This window comes from Rattus rattus, chromosome 13, assembly GCF_011064425.1.
Source record: "Rattus rattus isolate New Zealand chromosome 13, Rrattus_CSIRO_v1, whole genome shotgun sequence".
NCBI lineage: Eukaryota > Metazoa > Chordata > Mammalia > Rodentia > Muridae > Rattus > Rattus rattus.
In genome coordinates this window covers 60,564,170-60,583,028 of record NC_046166.1, presented here as the reverse complement: position 1 = coordinate 60,583,028, position 18,859 = coordinate 60,564,170, and the positions used below count along the sequence as shown (strand labels likewise).

Genomic DNA, 18,859 nt, shown 5'->3' with positions numbered 1-18,859 from the left:
AGAGCTTCGGGTCTAGCTTTGGTATAACATGTGCAAACCTAAGGAAGAATGTGGAAGAATTTGAGGCCACTGGTTTAAGTGACCCAGCAGAGTTAAGACAAAGTCATATGGTGTGTGTATATGTATACATTAGAGGACAACAGGGAACAGTTGAAATTCTCCTTTTACCACTTGGGTCTCAGGGACCAAACTTGGGTCATCGAGCTTGGCAGGAAGTCATCGTATCCTCTAAGACTTCTCTCTGCACCCTGCTTTGTTTTTTGTTTTTTGTTTTTTTTGTTTGTTTGTTTGTTTGTTTGTTTTGGGATCTCTCATTGGCCTAGAACTCACCAAATGAGCTAATGTGGCTGGACAGAGAGGTCCAGGAGTTCACTTGCCTTTTTTTTCCAGCACTAGGACTATAAAGATTAAACTACTATGCCGGGCTTCTCATTGTTTTAATTTTTATTATTATTTTAATTTATGTGTGTGGGTGTTTTGTCTGCATGTCTGTGTATCGGCACATGCCTGAGGCTCACAGAGGCCAAAAGGAGAGTGTGGGATTTCCTGGAAGTGGAGTTCCAGACTGTTGTGTTCCACCAGGTGGATGCTGGGAAATGAACCCAGGACCTCTGGAAGAGCAGCCGGTGCTCTTAACTGCTGAGCTGTCTTTTCATCCCCATGGCTTTTTAAATGAAAACTCTTGGCTCAAACAGCTCTTCCTGTTTATGTTTACTGACTTCTTTGGGGTGAAAGGAAGAAAAGTCCATGGGGCATTCTCTCCTTCAGAGCTTTGGTCTGCCACAGAGGACTGAACGTAGGAATGCAGGCAGAGATCTCTCACCTGCCAGGTGCACTGGCCCTGCCTTTCAATCTTGTTGTCTTGCAGAGAATCCCTCCAACATCCACTTTATTGAGCAGATGGATGGACTGGACGAAGCGATCAAAGGAACAAGCTTGCATCTCAGCACTGCCTTCTCTACGGGTACTGTCTTTTCGGGCACCTTCTTGGATTCTCTCCTGGCCACGGTAGGTGCAGATGAGCCAGAGAGCCCCTGGGAGCAAGTCCCTCATGGAGAGGTCACAGCTCACCGTTCTAACCCCTTTTTAAAGACTCCCTGAAGACAGCCCTACAGGCATTATTTCAGATTTTCACACTTTCGCAGTTTTAAGATTACAATCCTGGTGTACAATGGTCCCCAGATGTCTGGGGGTTGGGAACTGCCTCAGTTAGGGCTTCCATTGCTATGAAGAGACATGACCAAGGCAACTCTTATAAAGGACAACATTTGATTGGGGCTGGCTTACTGGTTCAATGGTTCCATCCATTATCATCATGGTGGGAAGCATGGGCTGGGGAAGGAGTTGAGAGCTCTACATCTTGACCTGGAGGCAGCTAGGAAGAGCGTCCAGGAAGTTGTAAAAGTTTCCTATGAAAGTTATCTAAGAAAAAGGGGGGGAAGCTGAAAGGTCCTAAGTGGGTCAAGGGAATTTTTTTCTCTCACTCTTCTCTTTGGAGCAATAAACTTCTGTTGAACCAGGAGAGGAGAATAACACTCACAGAAGGAAAAGCTTTTACATAAGCAAATATGCATAAACTCATATAACTTCGTGTACAGATTCACACATGTGCATTTATACATTTTATTCAAACAGTTGGGCTCAGCTTGCATACAGTCTCATAATTGCATACTTACACACACACACACACACACACATACACACACACATACATTCTCACACAATTACATACCTGCACACACACATCCATACTTACATATGCATTTGGAGCAAAAGACCAAGCACCAGTGCAGAAAGAACTCATTCATTCTGGATAAAAGCTGAGCTCCAATCTTTACTGCATAGAGAAAGAAAAAGCTTCTACCCTTTTAATGCTAAATTAATTAAACCCAAGTTTGTAAGAAAAAAGCTTGTTCCTTTTAATAAGACTAAGCCACCTTGTTATTAAGAAATGACCTGTTCTATCCCATGGTAAGGAAAAACCTGCCTGCTCTCTCTGCTCTCTCCAGCTTCTTTTTTCCTCTTTCCCTCTGCATTCTGCACATTGCTCTCTTATGTTACCTATAGTCTCTAAGTTATTCCACTCTGCATTCTCCTTCTAATCTTGCTCTCTTCCTGCTCTGATGTCCCAATAATGCTCTTACTCTCAATGCCTTTTCTCCCAATGCTAAGCCTATACTTGTAAGTTCTCCTTGAGTTCAGTTCTGTCTAGAAAATTCTCCTCAGCCCAGTTCCTCTGACTCTTCTCTTTGTCCTCACTACTTATATGTCTTTCAAAATACATGATCACATGTTAAAAAGTTCATCACAAGTTCACACATAAAATCAAATCATAAATTGAAATAGACGTTTACAACAGAGAATATTTATGTACATATCTATTAGGAGTATTTAATCTGGCTAAACATCCATCACCTGTCACAGCTCCACAGGTTCATTGAAAATTAAGAACCATAACTAAGTAATTAGTGAAGTTTTGTGTAGATAAACCCAGTCGATATTTTATCTTCTGTCATAGCACCTACAATAAATCATTAGTTCCCCTTTTATGACCTTTGGTTAATTGTTTTACAACCTCCTGGAATGTGCTCTGAGTAGGAGAAAGTCTGGTTACCATCTAGAAGCTGTTAACTGGAGACACATGGGAGATTGGCAGAGTTCTCACTGCAGCTTTGACGATCAGGAAAGGACCTAGGTTGAGGATTTAGCTCAGTGGTAGAGCGCTTGCCTAGCAAGCAGAAGGCCCTGGGTTTGGTCCTCAGCTCTGAAAAAAAGAAAGAAAAGAAAAAGAAACTGAGTGTACTCATATACATAAATAAATCTCTAAAAGAGAAAGAAAGAAAGAAAGAAAGAAAGAAAGGACTTAATAGCAGCCCCATTATAAAAGAGCTTAATAAATACTGATATAATTTTAGGAATACTTACAGGATCATTATTAAGAATTAAGAAATAATCTATTTGTCTATATAGCATCACTATAAGAGTACATCTTCGTAGATCTGCAGAGATCTGCTCAAAAGAGGTAGGCTAATACCTAGTGGTTGTTATATGTGTTTAATAATAACAGGAAAATAATATTAATACCAGGAGGAATCTTTCCTAAAATGATTTACTCCTGGGCTTTGCCTGTGGGAGCTTTGTCGTAAATATAATCTAACGTGAAGTCATTTCAGGAAGATCACCTGTAGTTATTAGCTTGTCCTATGATGGCTCCTGACAGGTAGGAATTCGAGGTTTGTTCAGGTCTAAGCCAAATCTCATGCATTGCCCCTCTCTCGGGATCCATTTTAAGCTCTTGGTGATGGCTCAGTAGTTATTTGGCAGTGAGCAGATGCCTGGCATCCATTACAGGATTCCCATAAGTAGAGTCCACTCTGAAAGAGCAACTGAACACCTATACTGTGTGGTCACTGTGCATGGGTATAGCAGTGACTGATTTAAACATGGGTAACTAGTGACATTGAAAGAATGTAAAGCAGGGCAAAGGCCAGGGGAGATAGGAAATATGAAGTGTAAGGAAGGGGTGTCAGTTATGACCAGGGAAGGGGGTTCTGAACAGACACGTGCACATCATAATCTGGAGGAGGATTGACACCACTCTGAGACTTGGAGACGAATATTCCAGACAGGTATGAGGTAAGAGAGTACTCAGGGCATCTGAGTAGTTTCCTAGGACCCAGAGAGTCAGTGTGCAGCCATTTGGGAATGACATTAGAAACCCCTGAAAGGAGACCGTACAAGCCACTGCCTCAGACTGTTCCCTCTGGGACTTTTCAAGACAAGGTTACAAAAAGACCACACATCAAAATGCAGATCTTAAATGCACGAGGCTCTGAGGAAAGCTTGATAAAGACTCTGCTTTCTGCAGTTCCACACAGAGAAGGCGTTGCCCCTGAACTGCGTGGTTGCCCCAAGGCAGTTTACACATACAATAAAGTGTGGCTGGAACATGCACAGTCTCTCCATGCCTTCAGTGTTATTTAGTACTGAGAGAATTACATGGCTCTGCTCCCCTTAGCCACAGGGAACATCACAAAAACCCCTCTGAGCTATCAGACAGATACCTTGGTACTAGAACACTGAACTCAGGGACAGGCTATCAAGTTCCTGAAGGGTAAGCAACATTAACCCCTGGCCAAGCCAGACATATTTGCATTGAAGAGAATCAAGTCAGATACTTTTTCTGCACTAACTCTTGCTAGCATTGTGTAGCTGGATCTCACCAATGTGTCAGTCAACTTTTTAACAATTAAACCAGCATAAGAGGCCAACAGTAACTGTTGATGAACTTGACCTGCCAAAAAGAAACATTGTAGATGGGTTGTAGCTCTCTGCTCTCTTCAGAAACTCTTGGGCTGCAGATTCGTCCCCATTAGTTATGAGTGGAACATCCATAAATGGGTCACTCTGTCATCATCCACAAGAATGGGCTTTTGATTGAGAAGGATGTCCCATAACTAATGTCCCACCACCTAACAGCACTGCACTGAATTAAATGTCCACACATGCTTTTCAAGGGATATATTGTAACCATGGCTAGCAGGATAGACGGAAGAGTGTTGGATTGGAAATTTTGTGATGGAGTGTATAATATAAGCCACTTATATACAGGCTTTTTATATATATAGTCTGGAACTAGACATTGGTACCTCGATTCAGTGATGCCTCCAGTCACTCCCCATGTGAACTTGGTCTTGCACAGTTTATTGTACCAATGGGTTTTAGTCAGCAGAAGAGATTGACATCATCCTTGAGGTAGAGATGTGGGAAATATGCTATATAAAGCCTCAGAAGTATTCCAAAGCCTGTGGTGGCATCTTCAGGAAAGACACAAGGCCACAAAAGTGAGTTCTACAGAAGTGTTTGTCACATGAGGTGAAAAGCAACACTGGCCAACAGCTAACCCTTGAGGTCCCTTAGTACAACATGTTCAACTTAAAAGTGCATCTTGGTTAAATGGATAAGGCTATAGGCATCAGTGTAGAGTCATCCTTATGCCAAGGAGGCTAGCATGGGTCCCGAACCACTAGACACTCATCTGGTACCTTCTGTTTCAGCTATTACATCTTAATGATGTGTGGCTGGGGTACGTACTCCTAATAGCTAAACCAGATCTCCAGCCCAAAATACGTGAATTTGTTTTTGTAAACACATGTATGTGTGGGGAAAGGAGTATGTGCATGTGAGTGTGGGTACCCACAGAGACCAGAAGAGGGCGCCAGATCCCCTGCAGCTAGAGTTAAAGGTGGTAACGATTGCTTATCGTAGGTTTCAGTTGGACAACTTTGGTGGTTCATTTACCAAGAATTTTTAATTTCTCAGTTTCTTCTTTTGTCTATGCTTCGTCACTGAGTAATGAGCTTTTAATCTCTATGAGTTTGTGTAGTTACTCGAGGTTTGCTTGCTGTGGGTGTTTATTGTGTTGTGGTCGCATGGGATACATGGAATTATTTCAGGTTTTTATGTACTTGTTGAGCTTTGCTTTGTGTCCTAGTATGTGGTCTGTTTTAGAGGAACTTCGTGGAGTACTGGGTCTATTGTGTGTTCTTTGTGCTTGGGTACATTACTCTGTCACCGTTAGAACCACTTGATAGATGGTATAATTTAGTTCTAATGATTCTATCTGCTGTTCAGACAACTACCACAGATTTCTGTGGTAGAATGTGGGGTATTGAAAGTGCCCCCTGCTACTGAGTTGGGATTAATCTGTGTCTTGAAATATAATAGTACACTTCTGTTGCATGTAATTTTTTAAAAAACAAAACAAAACATGCTTCTGCCTTTGCCCAGGACTGCGGCCTACGCTCTGGTTCCTTCAGGCTTCCTCTTGTTCCTCTGAGGATGGCTGAGCTCTGAGAATGGCTGCCACCAACCACTCTCCTGGCTTGCCCAGGAGCTATGACCCTAGAGCTGCTGCCTGTGCTCTGACCTCTCTCTCCCTGCTCCCTCTTTTGTTCCTCCTGGCTAGTTCTGCCAATGGCCAGCTACTGCCTTTCCCAGGAGCCGCAGTGGCACTCCCAGTTCCTCCCAGCTTAGCTTTGCCCAGTTGCCATCAAGTTCCCAGCTTCTCTCTGTCTCTGCCCACCTATGCTCCATGGAAGAAAAACATTCAGACAGCTTTATTATCTTAGAACGTGCCAGATAACACAACTGCTGGGTGCAGAATCTCCTGCCCCAAACTTATCAGCTAGCCTATATCAGCCAGCCTCCGCCAGTGGCAGACTTTGGAATGAGAAGCACACAACAACCATGTAAGATCTTGTGGCTGAGGCAGGTGGATCTCTGTGAGTTCAAGGTCAGTCTGGTCTATAGAATGAGCTCCAGGATGGCTAGGGCTACACAGAGAAACCATGTCTTGAAACACACACACACACACACACACACACACACACACACACACACACACAAAGATCACACACCAATTTTCAGACTCAATGACTCTACAGCTTAAGGAACTTATATACAGTTAGAATTAGCATTCTAAAAAGGGGGGTATGTATTTTTCTAAAAACTGACTTTCTTCTAAAAATGGCATTATAAAGTAAAATTAAGAAAAAAAAAACCTATTATGTGATCTAACTCCTAGGCATATATCCAAAGGGCTCCAAGCCAACATACTACAGAAGCACTTACACATCCGTTTTTCTAGCTGTGCTGTTCACAACAGTTGAGAAACACAACCAGGCAAATACTCATCAGCGCACACGTAGATAGAGCGTGGCACAGAAGCACAATGGAATTTGTTTCTGCAGCCATAAAGAAAGATGGAGTAATGACTTTTACAGGACAATGTGTGCACCTGTATATGTTAAGTGGAATAAGGCAAACACAGAAAGAAAAATGCCATATGCAAAATCTAAAGTTTCGTCTGTGTGTGTGTGTGTGTGTGTGTGTGTGTGTGTGTGTGTGTGTGCACGTGCGCACGCATGTTTAGGTCAGGAAACTATCACGAAGGGGAGAGTGATATTCAAGGGGCTTTGGGAACTGTACAGAGCAATAGAATACGTAACAGGAGAGTAAGGACTAATTGGGGGATGAACGGAGCCAGCTGGGTAATGGACGATGTACAGGGAGAGAGGTCGGACGGAAGGGACGGGGGAGCAAATGTAAAGACCTGTACATACACAGATGCCATTCTGAAACCCATTCCTTTGTTCTGTCGACCTAAAAACATAAGCAATAAATAAAACTCTTAGAGAACCCACCTTCAGCCACCCTGAGCAAACCCGCTACGTAAGAAAGATTGTGGCAGGGATTCTGGAGAAGGCAGTTCATGGAGACACCCCAGAGTCTCAGGCTCTTTCGACTCAAGCTTCTTTGGCATTCTAAAAACTTGTCCCCAGTTCCTCTTATGGATTCGTGGATGAAAAAAAAGTCTGGTTTGAGTAAGAATGGCCGTCCCAGGATAATGGAGGGTTTCAAGGGCATCGCTCCCAACACTCAAGGAGTAGCACTGTTTGAAAAGATTAAAAGGATTTTAGGTATAGCCGTGCTGAGGGAAGTGTGTCACTAGAGTTGGGCCCTACAGCTCTCTACCTGCCTATGGGTCAGGGTGTAGAACTCTCAGCTCCTTCTCTAGCACCATGTTCGCCTGTGAGCTACCATGCTCCCCACCCATGGTGATCACGGACTAGCCTCTGAAACTGCAAGCTGGCCACGTAAGTGCTTTCTTCGATTGGCTTGATCATGGTGCCTCTTCACAGCAACACAACAGTGACTAAGACACCGAAGATTCTACACGTCCACTTATCTTACATCCGTAACTGCTCTAGTGCTGAAGAGAACTGAGGGAACTCCATGTGCTTGTGAGTAACGGCGATGTGCAGTGCTATAATTTACTGTTACTCAGAGGAATATCAGGAGATCCACATCCAAAAGACCTCAAGAATGATCGACGACAACGTCCGTGCAAACCTCGGGAAAAGGCTGTCTCATTAGTTATGTATACATCTCACAACTGTACATCCATGATCCACAGGGCATTGCGGCTGATGGCTTACAGAGGGAGAGGACTCTGGGATGGCAGACTCATTTTTCAGTGTCTACTCCATAGGAACAAGACCCGCCCCACTGTTTAGTTCTCCCTGCACTGACCAACCCACCTCCCTACTCAAACAGCCAACTTGCAGTCGACCGTTATAGTGACAATGAAAACAGGGTTTGACCCCATCCGGACCATTTCAAATGGTGACCCTCACTAAATCTCCATGTCCCAACACCCGTCCTATGTTGGCCCTTGTAATTTCACACATGGCTTGCCCTTGCTCTCCAGGCTTTCTACAACTACCATGTCCTGGAATTACTTCAGATGCTAGTGACCGGAGGTATAAACTCTCAGATGGAGCACTATTTGGTTAAGGAGAAGCTGTATGAAGGAAATGAGGGCGGTGCCACCTTCTTGTCCGGGAGGACGCGGTGTAAGCTGGGACTCCTCTCTTTAGACGAAACCATTCTATCAGACATTAAGGTGAGTCTACCCTTAGTATAATGTATTCTCTGACTTCCTTAACTCTCCGGGCTTCTGAAAACAGGTTGCTTGGGATTGCAGATGACTTACAACCCAGAAATAATGATCAGTAAGTATTTAATACAACGCGGTACTATGACTTCAGAGAGCCTGCACAGTGCGTTTTCCTCAGCTGTGCATTCTCTGAGACGGTCTCAAGAGGTAGGGAAAGCAATTGCTCTCTCCGCCCTGCAGCTGAGGGTGCAAGCTACACCCGAGGGGCCCAACACTTTGTCTGAATGTGTCCTATAGATCCCATCTTGGAAACTCATGCAACTGCGTTGAAGGGTGAGCCCATTAAAAGATGATTAGTTGAGGGACCATAATGGATTAGATGTTACTAGCAGGAGTGGGTTTTCAATAGAAGGTGAGCTTGGCCTTCTTCCTTCTCTCCCATCTGGGACATCTCTTGGCCTTTCACCTTGTCATGAGACAATGCAGCAGTAAGACTGTTGTCACATGTCGGATCTAGAAGTCCTAGATCTTCTCTGCATCTATTTTAGTCTTGTGTGTTTAATCTGTCCAGGGATAGCCCAAGTTAAATAACTAATTTCATTTAAAAAAAAAACAAACAAACAAAAAAAAAAAAAAAAAAAAAAACAAAAACAAAAGCAGCCCTGAGGCTCACCGGAGGACTTCACATGTCTGTGACTTTACCATGCAGCACAGCAGGGGTCCAACTAAGGAGTGTGGTTCAGGTTCTAACTATCACTTCAGTATCTGAAATGTTAAAGTATTCTGGTCAGGCTAACTGGAATCGGGCAGAATTCCGTGGCTGGGTCTAAGAATGCCACTGGTTCAATAGAATATGCTCTTGCTTTCTTAGCCTGGGGAGCTGGTAAATGTGGACCATAACGAGATAACATGTTGGGCAACTTCCGGTGGGTCATCTCTTCATTCAGGAACCAGAGTCGAGTGTAGCCTTGTCCCAAGCGACCTGCTCCTCAGTATCCTGCCTTTTGTTTTAGTTTTGATTGACACTGCATCCAGCTGTCCAGTGTTACAGTCAGGACACAGCTGGACAAGGAGGCATCTTCTGCAGATTCACTGGGTATCAGCAGAGCCCCCTTGAAAGAAGTGTGCTCTTTAGACCTCTGTGCTGTACGCAGCTGAACACACACTGCCGAACCGGGCAGGACCCCTGCGTGTCCTGTGCATGTGAATTCCAGATGCAAACGCCATCTGCATTCCTGTGGTTCTGTGATCCTCACCCGCAGATGGCCAGTGAGTGAGGGATAGGTCCTGGAAGCTGCTACAGGCACCTCCTGTACTCCCGCACTTCCAATTGTCCTGTATTTCTGTCCTCAGAGATCTTGACCTTTCTCTAAGGAACCACAGAACTGAGCAGCTGTTTGTCTGGCTGGCTGTATCTAAGATATTTTGCCACTGCCTTTGAACTGTGACCTTGCTGGCCATAGCTTTAGAGCAGGGGTGCTTAAGATTCTCTGAAGTTGGGGTTGGGGATTTAGCTCAGTGGTAGAGGGCTTGCCTAGGAAGCGCAAGGCCCTGGGTTCGGTCCCCAGCTCCGAAAAAAAGAAAAAAAAAAAAAAAAAAAGATTCTCTGAAGTTTACCCCTAAAACTGAATTTCTGAACCTGCTGCTTATTAATAATTCTCAATGGTGGCCAAACCATCAACAGTTAAAGAATGTGCGAGCATGCGTCACACTACACCCACCAGAGGCTCTGGAGAAAACCAGGATGCTAAAGGGATAAGGGCTCCAAACCAATCGTAAACTTCTACAACCGCCCACCTTACATTGCCACCACAAGCGGATGAGTGGCTGCCAGGCCTTCTAAGTGTCTGCAGCAAAGAAAGCGCCAGCAGACGAAACTGGAGTGAGTTCTTACAACCGTTTGATTACAGTTCTTAGCAAACGCCTGCTATTCTGTTTCTTTTCCCAGCCGAAAAAAACCTTTGGACAGCTGTTCTGTGGCTCACTGGATAATCTGGGGATCCTATGTGTTGGCTTATACCGTATAATGGATGAAGGGGAGCACAATTCAGAACGCAAAAGGGGAGTATGATGGTTTGAAAGGCGCCAGTCACCTTTTTAAGTGTGAGAACCAAGGCCACGGTGGCTCACTGAAAGCCGCACCCAGAGCTCCAGATCAGCCACTGCATTAGCAGAGAAGGATGATGAAGGAAGCTCGAAGGAAGGCGGGGTCTAAACAGCAGGAACCATGTGATCAGAATCCCAGGATGATGACATAGCTCTAAGGAAGGCGGGGTCTAAAAAGCAGGAACCATGTGATCAGAATCCTAGGAACACTGACCTTAAAAGGAGAGTGGAGAGTTTGTTCCCACTGAAAACTAACTGTAACCTTTCACTAAGAGGGTTTTGTTTGTTTTGTTTTGTTTTATGTTTACCCCCATTCATGAAGCTGCTGTCTATCAGGGAGATGCCCTGGGTTTCTGCTGGACTCACTGAAAATGTTTACAGAATGCTTCCTCTAGTCAGTATGGTTTGCGCGTTCTTAAACATCAGTGTGAACTGTTCAGACTCCAATTTTATTAAAAGGAGATCATTTTGCTCGCTGTGGGAAAGAGAGGATATTTATCTAGATCAGAGGCAAAGGGGCAAAAGCAAAGAGCAGGAATCTAGAACAGCAGTGCCATGCAGTTCTAAACCAGGATTGTCACTATGGGAATGAGAGCAGGTAGCAGCCTGGGAGACAGAAAAAAATGGAAGAGTAGAAATGAGTTGGTGGAGTCCATTGTAGGTAGAGGACAAATAAATTTACTGCAAATAGTGGCTCAAGTGATGAGGATAAAGAAGAGAAGGAGAGGAAGAAGTAAGAGGACCATGGAAAGATACAGTGCAGAGAGAGATGGAGGAGGGATGCAGTGCAGAGAGAGATGGAGGAGGGATGCAGTGCAGAGAAGAGATGGAGGAGGATGCAGTGCAGAGAGATGGAGGAGGGATGCAGTGCAGAGAAGAGATGGAGGAGGGATGCAGTGCAGAGAAGAGATGGAGGAGGGGTGCAGTGCAGAGAAGAGATGAAGGAAGATGCAGTGCAGAGAGAGATGTAGGAGGGATGCAGTGCAGAGAGAGATGTAGGAGGGATGGTGCAGAGAGATGGAGGAGGGATGCAGTGCAGAGAGATGGAGGAGGGATGCAGTGCAGAGAGAGATGGAGGAGGGATGCAGTGCAGAGAGAGATGGAGGAGGGATGCAGTGCAGAGAGATGGAGGAGGGATGCAGTGCAGAGAGAGATGGAGGAGGATGCAGTGCAGAGAGATGGAGGAGGGATGCAGTGCAGAGAGATGGAGGAGGGATGCAGTGCAGAGAAGAGATGGAGGAGGATGCAGTGCAGAGAGAGATGGAGGAGGGATGCAGTGCAGAGAGAGATGGAGGAGGGGCAGTGCAGAGAGAGATGGAGGAGGATGCAGTGCAGAGAGATGGAGGAGGGATGCAGTGCAGAGAGAGATGGAGGAGGGATGCAGTGCAGAGAAGAGATGGAGGAGGGATGCAGTGCAGAGAGATGGAGGAGGGATGCAGTGCAGAGAAGAGATGGAGGAGGATGCAGTGCAGAGAGAGATGGAGGAGGGATGCAGTGCAGAGAGACGGAGGAGGGATGCAGTGCAGAGAAGAGAGGGAGGAGGGTGCAGTGCAGAGAGAGATGGAGGAGGGATGCAGTGCAGAGAAGAGATGGAGGAGGGATGCAGTGCAGAGAGATGGAGGAGGGATGCAGTGCAGAGAAGAGATGGAGGAGGGATGCAGTGCAGAGAGAGATGGAGGAGGATGCAGTGCAGAGGAGGAGGGATGCAGTGCAGAGAGATGGAGGAGGATGCAGTGCAGAGAGAGTTGGAGGAGGGACGCAGTGCAGAGAGAGATGGAGGAGAATGCAGAGTTGAGAAGAGATAAAGGTTCAGATTGACTGCTGGGTATGCAAGCAGAGTTGTCATGGATGCATGAAGCAGTGGCAGACTCTAAAGTCAAAGCACAAGGACTGGAAATCTTGATGACGTTAGAGAGGATGCACTCAGAGTGAGGGAGTGGGAGAGAAAGAATGCTGGGAGGTTGTGGCTGAGAGTGATTCACTGAAGCTTAAGATCTCTGACCTGGGACATTGTCAGGGAGCGATAGCATTCAGGATGCGCCAGCAAAGATGATTGGAGGTGGGGAATCTTTGGGTATTGATCCGGTGTCAGAGAAGTGGGCCTGGGCGACACAGGTGTAGACGTGTATTTGGATGAATAGCAGTCATCCCGAGGAAGACTCAAATAAACATGGAAGTCTGTCTATAGACGACACTGATTTAATAGAGGGGGGTCAACTGGCTTCAAAACACTCACCTTTAGGACGGGGGAGGAGCAGTGCTCTGTGGTCAGCACCAGAAAGTGTAAATGACTTCTTCTATGTAAAATGTATTCCCCAGCCATCCTCTCCCTCAGCTCTAAATCCTGCCCCTCAAACATCTGGAAAAATCGTAGAATATGGTTTTTATGAAGAACACACAACTTATATTTGTGAGGTCCTCAAGGAAGAGATGGTAGTCCTCCTTTAAGAGGAGTGTAGTTGTGTTAAATGTTAATTAGGGCCACAGAAGACTGGAGGGAAATGATTCTGTGGACTACCCACTGCGGGGAGGTAGGACAGTAGAGAAAATCAGCAGGTAAAAGTCACACAAGGTCAGCCTGCCTATGTTTTGGTCTTGAATCCTGGCTATTCCCACCTGTTGAGGCTTGTTGTGAACTGGATATCTTGTTGAGGTATTTTGCTTCTTCAAAAGTCTTCTCGCGGAGGCCCAGGCTGTAAGTTTTCTTGCAGATTAATTTTGATTAAAAATTTGGATGTTTTAACGTACCTAGTCTTTGGCCAGGCTGTGTGAAATTTCTGTGACATACAGATATAAATCTATATAGAAATGTCTGGAACACTAGCACCTGTAGGGAGCGAACTGTATCCTTGGGTTTCTCTGGTCAAAGGAGCTTTTCCCCGCAGTCAAGCACTGAACTTGCTTTTGCCTGTTTGCAGTTCTACGGTTGGGCCTTGCGCCCGTGGGGCAACTGGTCAGCCATTGTACAAGGTCTCCCACCTTGTATCCCAGTTTGCCTCAGTGCTCAGAACCGTGCTAGTTGAAAGTTTAGCATATGTATACCGAAAGCCGATAAACCAAGGGGTCAGAAAAGCCAGAGAGCTATCCCAGATACAGTCTCCTTCCCCTCTCATTAAAATCACGAGAACAGCTGCCCTCAGAGAGCTTCCGTGCTATGCCAAGGTGGGTGTGTGGTAGAGGGATGAAACCCTGGCCTCTCCTCCAGGATCTCTCCTACTGTCGTGTGCCAACGAAGAAAGGAAAACCCGGAACAAAAACGCCCGCTTTATTTGGGGGTGTTGCTTGTAGCCACACTGTCCAAACTGCAGTCTCAAAAATCCGTCTTTGGCTTTATACCTCACAGGTTTGTGATCACCAGGCCGGCCAACGAGTGTCACTTGCTGCCCTCAGATCTTGTGTTCTGTGCTATTCCTTTCAGTATCACCTGCGACAAGTCAGAAAGCAATGCTTCAATTCAGGATCAGGACACCACGACAAAAGTGATATCCATGAGCCAGGGGTCGAACTTTCAGCGTGCCCAGAGTGCCCTTAATGAGCACAGTCTCAGCCCAGCCAACGCCATGGGAGAGAAGAAATCGCCTCAGCTTTTGAACTCTCGAGTCTATCCTCTGAACTTATTCGATGCCAGTGACATTGATCCAGGAAAATAAAGACGGAAGCAGGCTCTTTTCCTACCGATCGCTTAGTGGCCGGCGAGCCGTCCAGCCCACACTGCCGTGGGAGGAGCCAACCTCCTTATCCCAGTGGATCCGGTGTGACGGGTAAAGGTGTACCCGGTGAATGGTATTAAAGCTCCTTGCTCCCTTTCCTTGAGCGCGAATGGGTTCATTTGGGCTGAATTAAGAAGTCCTCCACTTGGACAGATGCCAGTTGGAACTGGAACCAATGTGTCTGTAAGACCTAGGTATACCTAAGACAGGACAGATGTTTATTAAAGTACTATGGGATATCGGGATCTCGTTGAAGCAGGGGAATGAGCAGAATTTGGGCTGACCTGGGTACTAGGGTTGGGTTCCTCTAGGGATGGGTTCCGTTTAGAAGGACCACTCCTTGCTCCTGGGGGTTGCGACTGTTACAAAGTACCGAGGCACGGGGAGACTATAAAAAGCCCGGTCTGTTTTGCGTTGGCCAGCTACTCCTGAGCGTGGGGTCTGCAGTGTGCTTGAAACACCCAGTGAGGCTCTGCTGGAGCAAACAGATTTTCCCTTTGCTGGCAGGTATCAGTTACAGACAGCTGCTTGGTTAGGGGTGGGAGCCCCTGTCTGCTTCCCCCCTCTTGGTGCTGGGATCCCCCGCCTAGCTTGGACCTGTGCTGCCACAGCGTGAGTGAGCGCAGGAGCAGCGGTCCAGCTGTTTCTGTTTAGTCTTAAATGTTTTTTTTTTGGGGGGGTCTGTTTTCATTTTCATTTTTGTGTTTTGTTTTGTTGAAAGACAGAAAGTAAAAAATAAATCTGAGTGCTTAAGGAACTGGGGAAGACCTAAGGAGAGTCGAGGTAGTGGGATAAACATGATCAAAATATATTGTAGGAAAATAATATTTTTATTGGATTTTTTAAATTTATTTACATTTCGAATGTTATCCTCTTTCCCGGTTTCCCATCTACAAACACCCTATCCCATCTTCCCTTCCCCCATCCCCATTCTTCTATGAGGGTGTTCCGCCGCCAAAAAAATATTTTTTTAAAAATTCTCACCTCTGGGGCTCCTCCCATGACTCCTGGATGGAAACTGTTTTTCTGTTCTAATGACATAGTTTTTGTTTCCCTCTCTTTCTCCCTCCTTCTCTCTCCCTCTCCCTTCCCTCCCCCCCTCTCCCTCTTCCTCTCCCTCGTGACCTCTCCTTTTTTTCCTCTAGGACAGCAGTAGTTTTCCTGTCCCCTACATGTTGCCAGTGTGTCTGTCACTGTCAGGGTTTCCTCCTGCAGTAAATGAATGTCTAGAATTCTGGGGTCAACTCAAGAAGTTTCAGAGTACGTGGCCTAGAGGTCATTCTTGTGATATTTTTGACACATAACATGACTGCTTTCGCCCTCGGTGAGGTATTAATGGGACCCCCCCCCCCTTCCTTGTGTGGGTGGCATCGGTGTGTGTTGTTGCTGACTGTGTCCTGGAAAGGCATCACCCGTGGCTTGTTCTAATGGTAGAACATGCAGATCTCTGAGTTCAAGGTCAGCCTACAGAGCAAGTTCCAGGATGGCCAAGCTTAGGCAGAGAGGGACTCAGAAAAGAGAAAACTGGTAATAGCATAAGGGGGGAGGGGTATGTTCCAGTCCCAGAAAGCAGCAGAGTATGGCAGCTTCAGCCATGCGGCTCTGGCTTTAGAGTCAAGAATAGAAGGGACTACTGGGACAATTGATGCTGGTCAGCTGGAGCCAAGAAATTAGCAGTGATTAAGAAGAGACCAGCATCGGGGTCGGGGATTTAGCTCAGTGGTAGAGCGCTTGCCTAGGAAGCGCAAGGCCCTGGGTTCGGTCCCCAGCTCCGAAAAAAAGAACCAAAAAAAAAAAAAGAAGAGACCAGCATCACTGAGGTAATATCTTCTGGGAAGTATTTTCTGAGAACACGAAAAGGCTGTGTTCCAGAGATAGCCAAGGTCGTACCTCTGCTGCAGCTGCACTTGGTAATGTGTAAGAGTCACCCAGGTGGTACTGGTTTTGAAGGCATGAAGGGGTCATGAAGAGCAGCTGAGGCTGGGCACTGTGAGAGGCCATGGAAGGCCATGATGAAGGTCCAGCCTCAGTTGCAGTTGACTGCCCAGGATTGAAGGGGTCATGCAAAGGAGTTGAGGCTTGGCACCATGAAGAGAGCCTGTGAGAGGCTCCTATGAGAGGCTCCTATGGAGGTGGTCCCATGAATACCTATAGTTGCTTTGGAAGACCCCAGCATATTGGAGATGCCAGTACCATGGGATGATCACCAAGAACAGCAGCGACAGTGGGCTGAGTCGACCTGAGCTTAGAGTGCCTCAGAGGGCACGGCTGGAGGAGCAATTGGAAGAGCCCAGAAGATCATGTGTGGATCCCAGACATTGAAACAAGAAGCTATAACATTGAAGCTGCTTTGGAGATCCTAAGATTTTCGAGATGCCAGAACCTTGGGCTATCTGCTGAGGAGTGGAACCAACCGAGGAAAAGAAGTTTGTTGTAGTCAACAAAGACGAAAAAGGAGTGGAGATCTGAAAATTGCTCTGATATCAGACACGGAGATGCGGAGTTTACAGTTTGCCCGGTTGATTTCCTGTCTTACAATTTAAGTGACTGGATGGATCTCAGAAGAGACTTTGAACTTTGAACTTTTAACATTGTTGATACTGCTATAGACTATGGGTACTTTGGAAGTTGCGCTAAGTGTACTTTTTTATTAAACTATGGCTAGATATGGCTCCCATAGACTCATGTGTTTGAACAAGCCTAGGGAGGGGTCAGGGAGTGGAATGTCATGGTTTGAATATGCTTGGCCCAGGGAGTGGAACTCTTTTTTTTTTTTTTTTTTTTTTTTAAGATTTATTTATTTACTTAATGTATATAAGCACACTGTAGCTGTCTTCAGACACACCCAACCCCATTACAGATGGTTGTGAGCCACCATGTGGTTGCTGGGAATTGAACTCAGGACCTCGGGAAGAGCAGTCGGTGCTCTTAACCGCTGAGCCATCTCTCCAGCCCCGGAGTGGAACTCTTTAGAGGCGTGGCCTTGTTGGAGTAGGTGTGGCCTTGTTGGAGTGGGTGTGGCCTTTTTGGAGTAGGTGTGGCCTTGTTGAGGTAGGTGTGGCCTTGTTGGAGTAGGTGTGGCCTTGTTGGAGTAGGTGTGTCACTGCGGGCTTGGGCTTTAAGACCCTCATCCTAGCTGCAAGGCAATTCTAGCCAATGACCCTCAAGGACTAGGGTCTTTTTGGCTAATAAAACACTAAGACACAGAGAATCTGCCTCTACACTGTACCGTGTGTAGCAGTGGAATCCCAGTGGAATCGCTGTTGGCTAAGATGGTGGGTAGCATGCCTCCCCAAGTACAGCCTAGGGGTGAGTTTCCTGACAGTTCTGCTGTATCAGGACTCAATGCATCAATGCTTATGGCTCAAGGCATCCTACTCCTGACACAGCACCCAGTACTGAGTAACTCTGAAGTCCCCCTGGGCAGCACCAGGAGTCCCCAGAGTGGCCTATTTCCATTAACAACCCCATCAGCATTCTCAAGAGACTCTCAATGTGGAATGTTGGAATGTCACACTATTCAAAAACAGAGGGGGGTGTTGGGAAGGGTGGGGGGTTGGGGGGTTGGAAAGATGGCTCAGATTAGAGAATGGAATTTGGTTCCTGCTCACATTGGTGTCACATAACTACCCATAACTCCCTCCAGGAGAACCCAAAGCTGCCTCTTGCCTCTGCGGGCACCGCATGCATATGCAGGACCCCACCCCTCCCCCCATTTACATAGCATTAAAAACTAAAGTCTTAAAAAAATCAAAACCCACATTGTTTTTGCCTTAATAAACGTTTATTTAGCACTTGCAAAGTACAAGGCAGCCATTTGGTACCACAAGAATGCAGAAGAATATGTAATTCTTGCCGTTAAGATCACAATAGCACAGAAAATAACCATCACCGGAGGCGAAAGCAATTAATGCTATGAGCCGGGTTATCAGTGAGAACCCCGAGAGGATATCAGCTCTGGATGAGAATGGGATTACAGGTGATGCCATCAGCCAAAAGGCTGCTTGGTGGAGACAGGAAACCAGCAGGAGGTACTGGGATCAAATGAAGATGGCTGGGTCAGGCAGAGAAGACCCAGGCACAACTGAATTGGACAAGATGGCTTGATCCAACTCCTGCTTTATAAAAAAGCTTAATCTGGTGACAGAAAGAAGTGTGTATACATACACACACAGACACACAGACACAGAAACAGGCACACAGACACACACACACACACAATCACACACACACACACACACACCCTACATGTACAAATAATAAAGATACAATATATGTTAGTTTATTTGTTTCCCACTTCTGTCTCAAATCTTTTTAGTTAAACGAACCATGGTTTTCACACACACACACAATCACACACACACACACAGACACACACACACACACACACAGACACACACACACAGACACACAGACACAGACACACACATACACACACACAGACACATGCACACACACCCCACACACACACAGACACACACACACAGACACACACACAGTTACACACACACACATACACACACTCACACTTACACACACAGTTACACACACACACACATACACACACACACACACACACACA

General features: G+C 46.0%; 1 protein-coding gene across 1 annotated transcript in view; it reads left to right on the top strand.

The window, feature by feature from the left end:
* The window catches only part of Kcnu1 (potassium calcium-activated channel subfamily U member 1), an 80,227-nt gene extending 65,849 nt beyond the window's left edge, over window positions 1-14,378 (top strand). The window contains 4 exon segments of the mRNA XM_032919343.1: window positions 869-1,008; window positions 8,273-8,467; window positions 10,410-10,534; window positions 13,911-14,378. Of these exon segments, the coding sequence (XP_032775234.1) occupies window positions 869-1,008; window positions 8,273-8,467; window positions 10,410-10,534; window positions 13,911-14,217 (767 nt within the window). The 3' untranslated portion in view covers window positions 14,218-14,378.
* The last annotated feature ends 4,481 nt before the right edge of the window (window positions 14,379-18,859 follow it).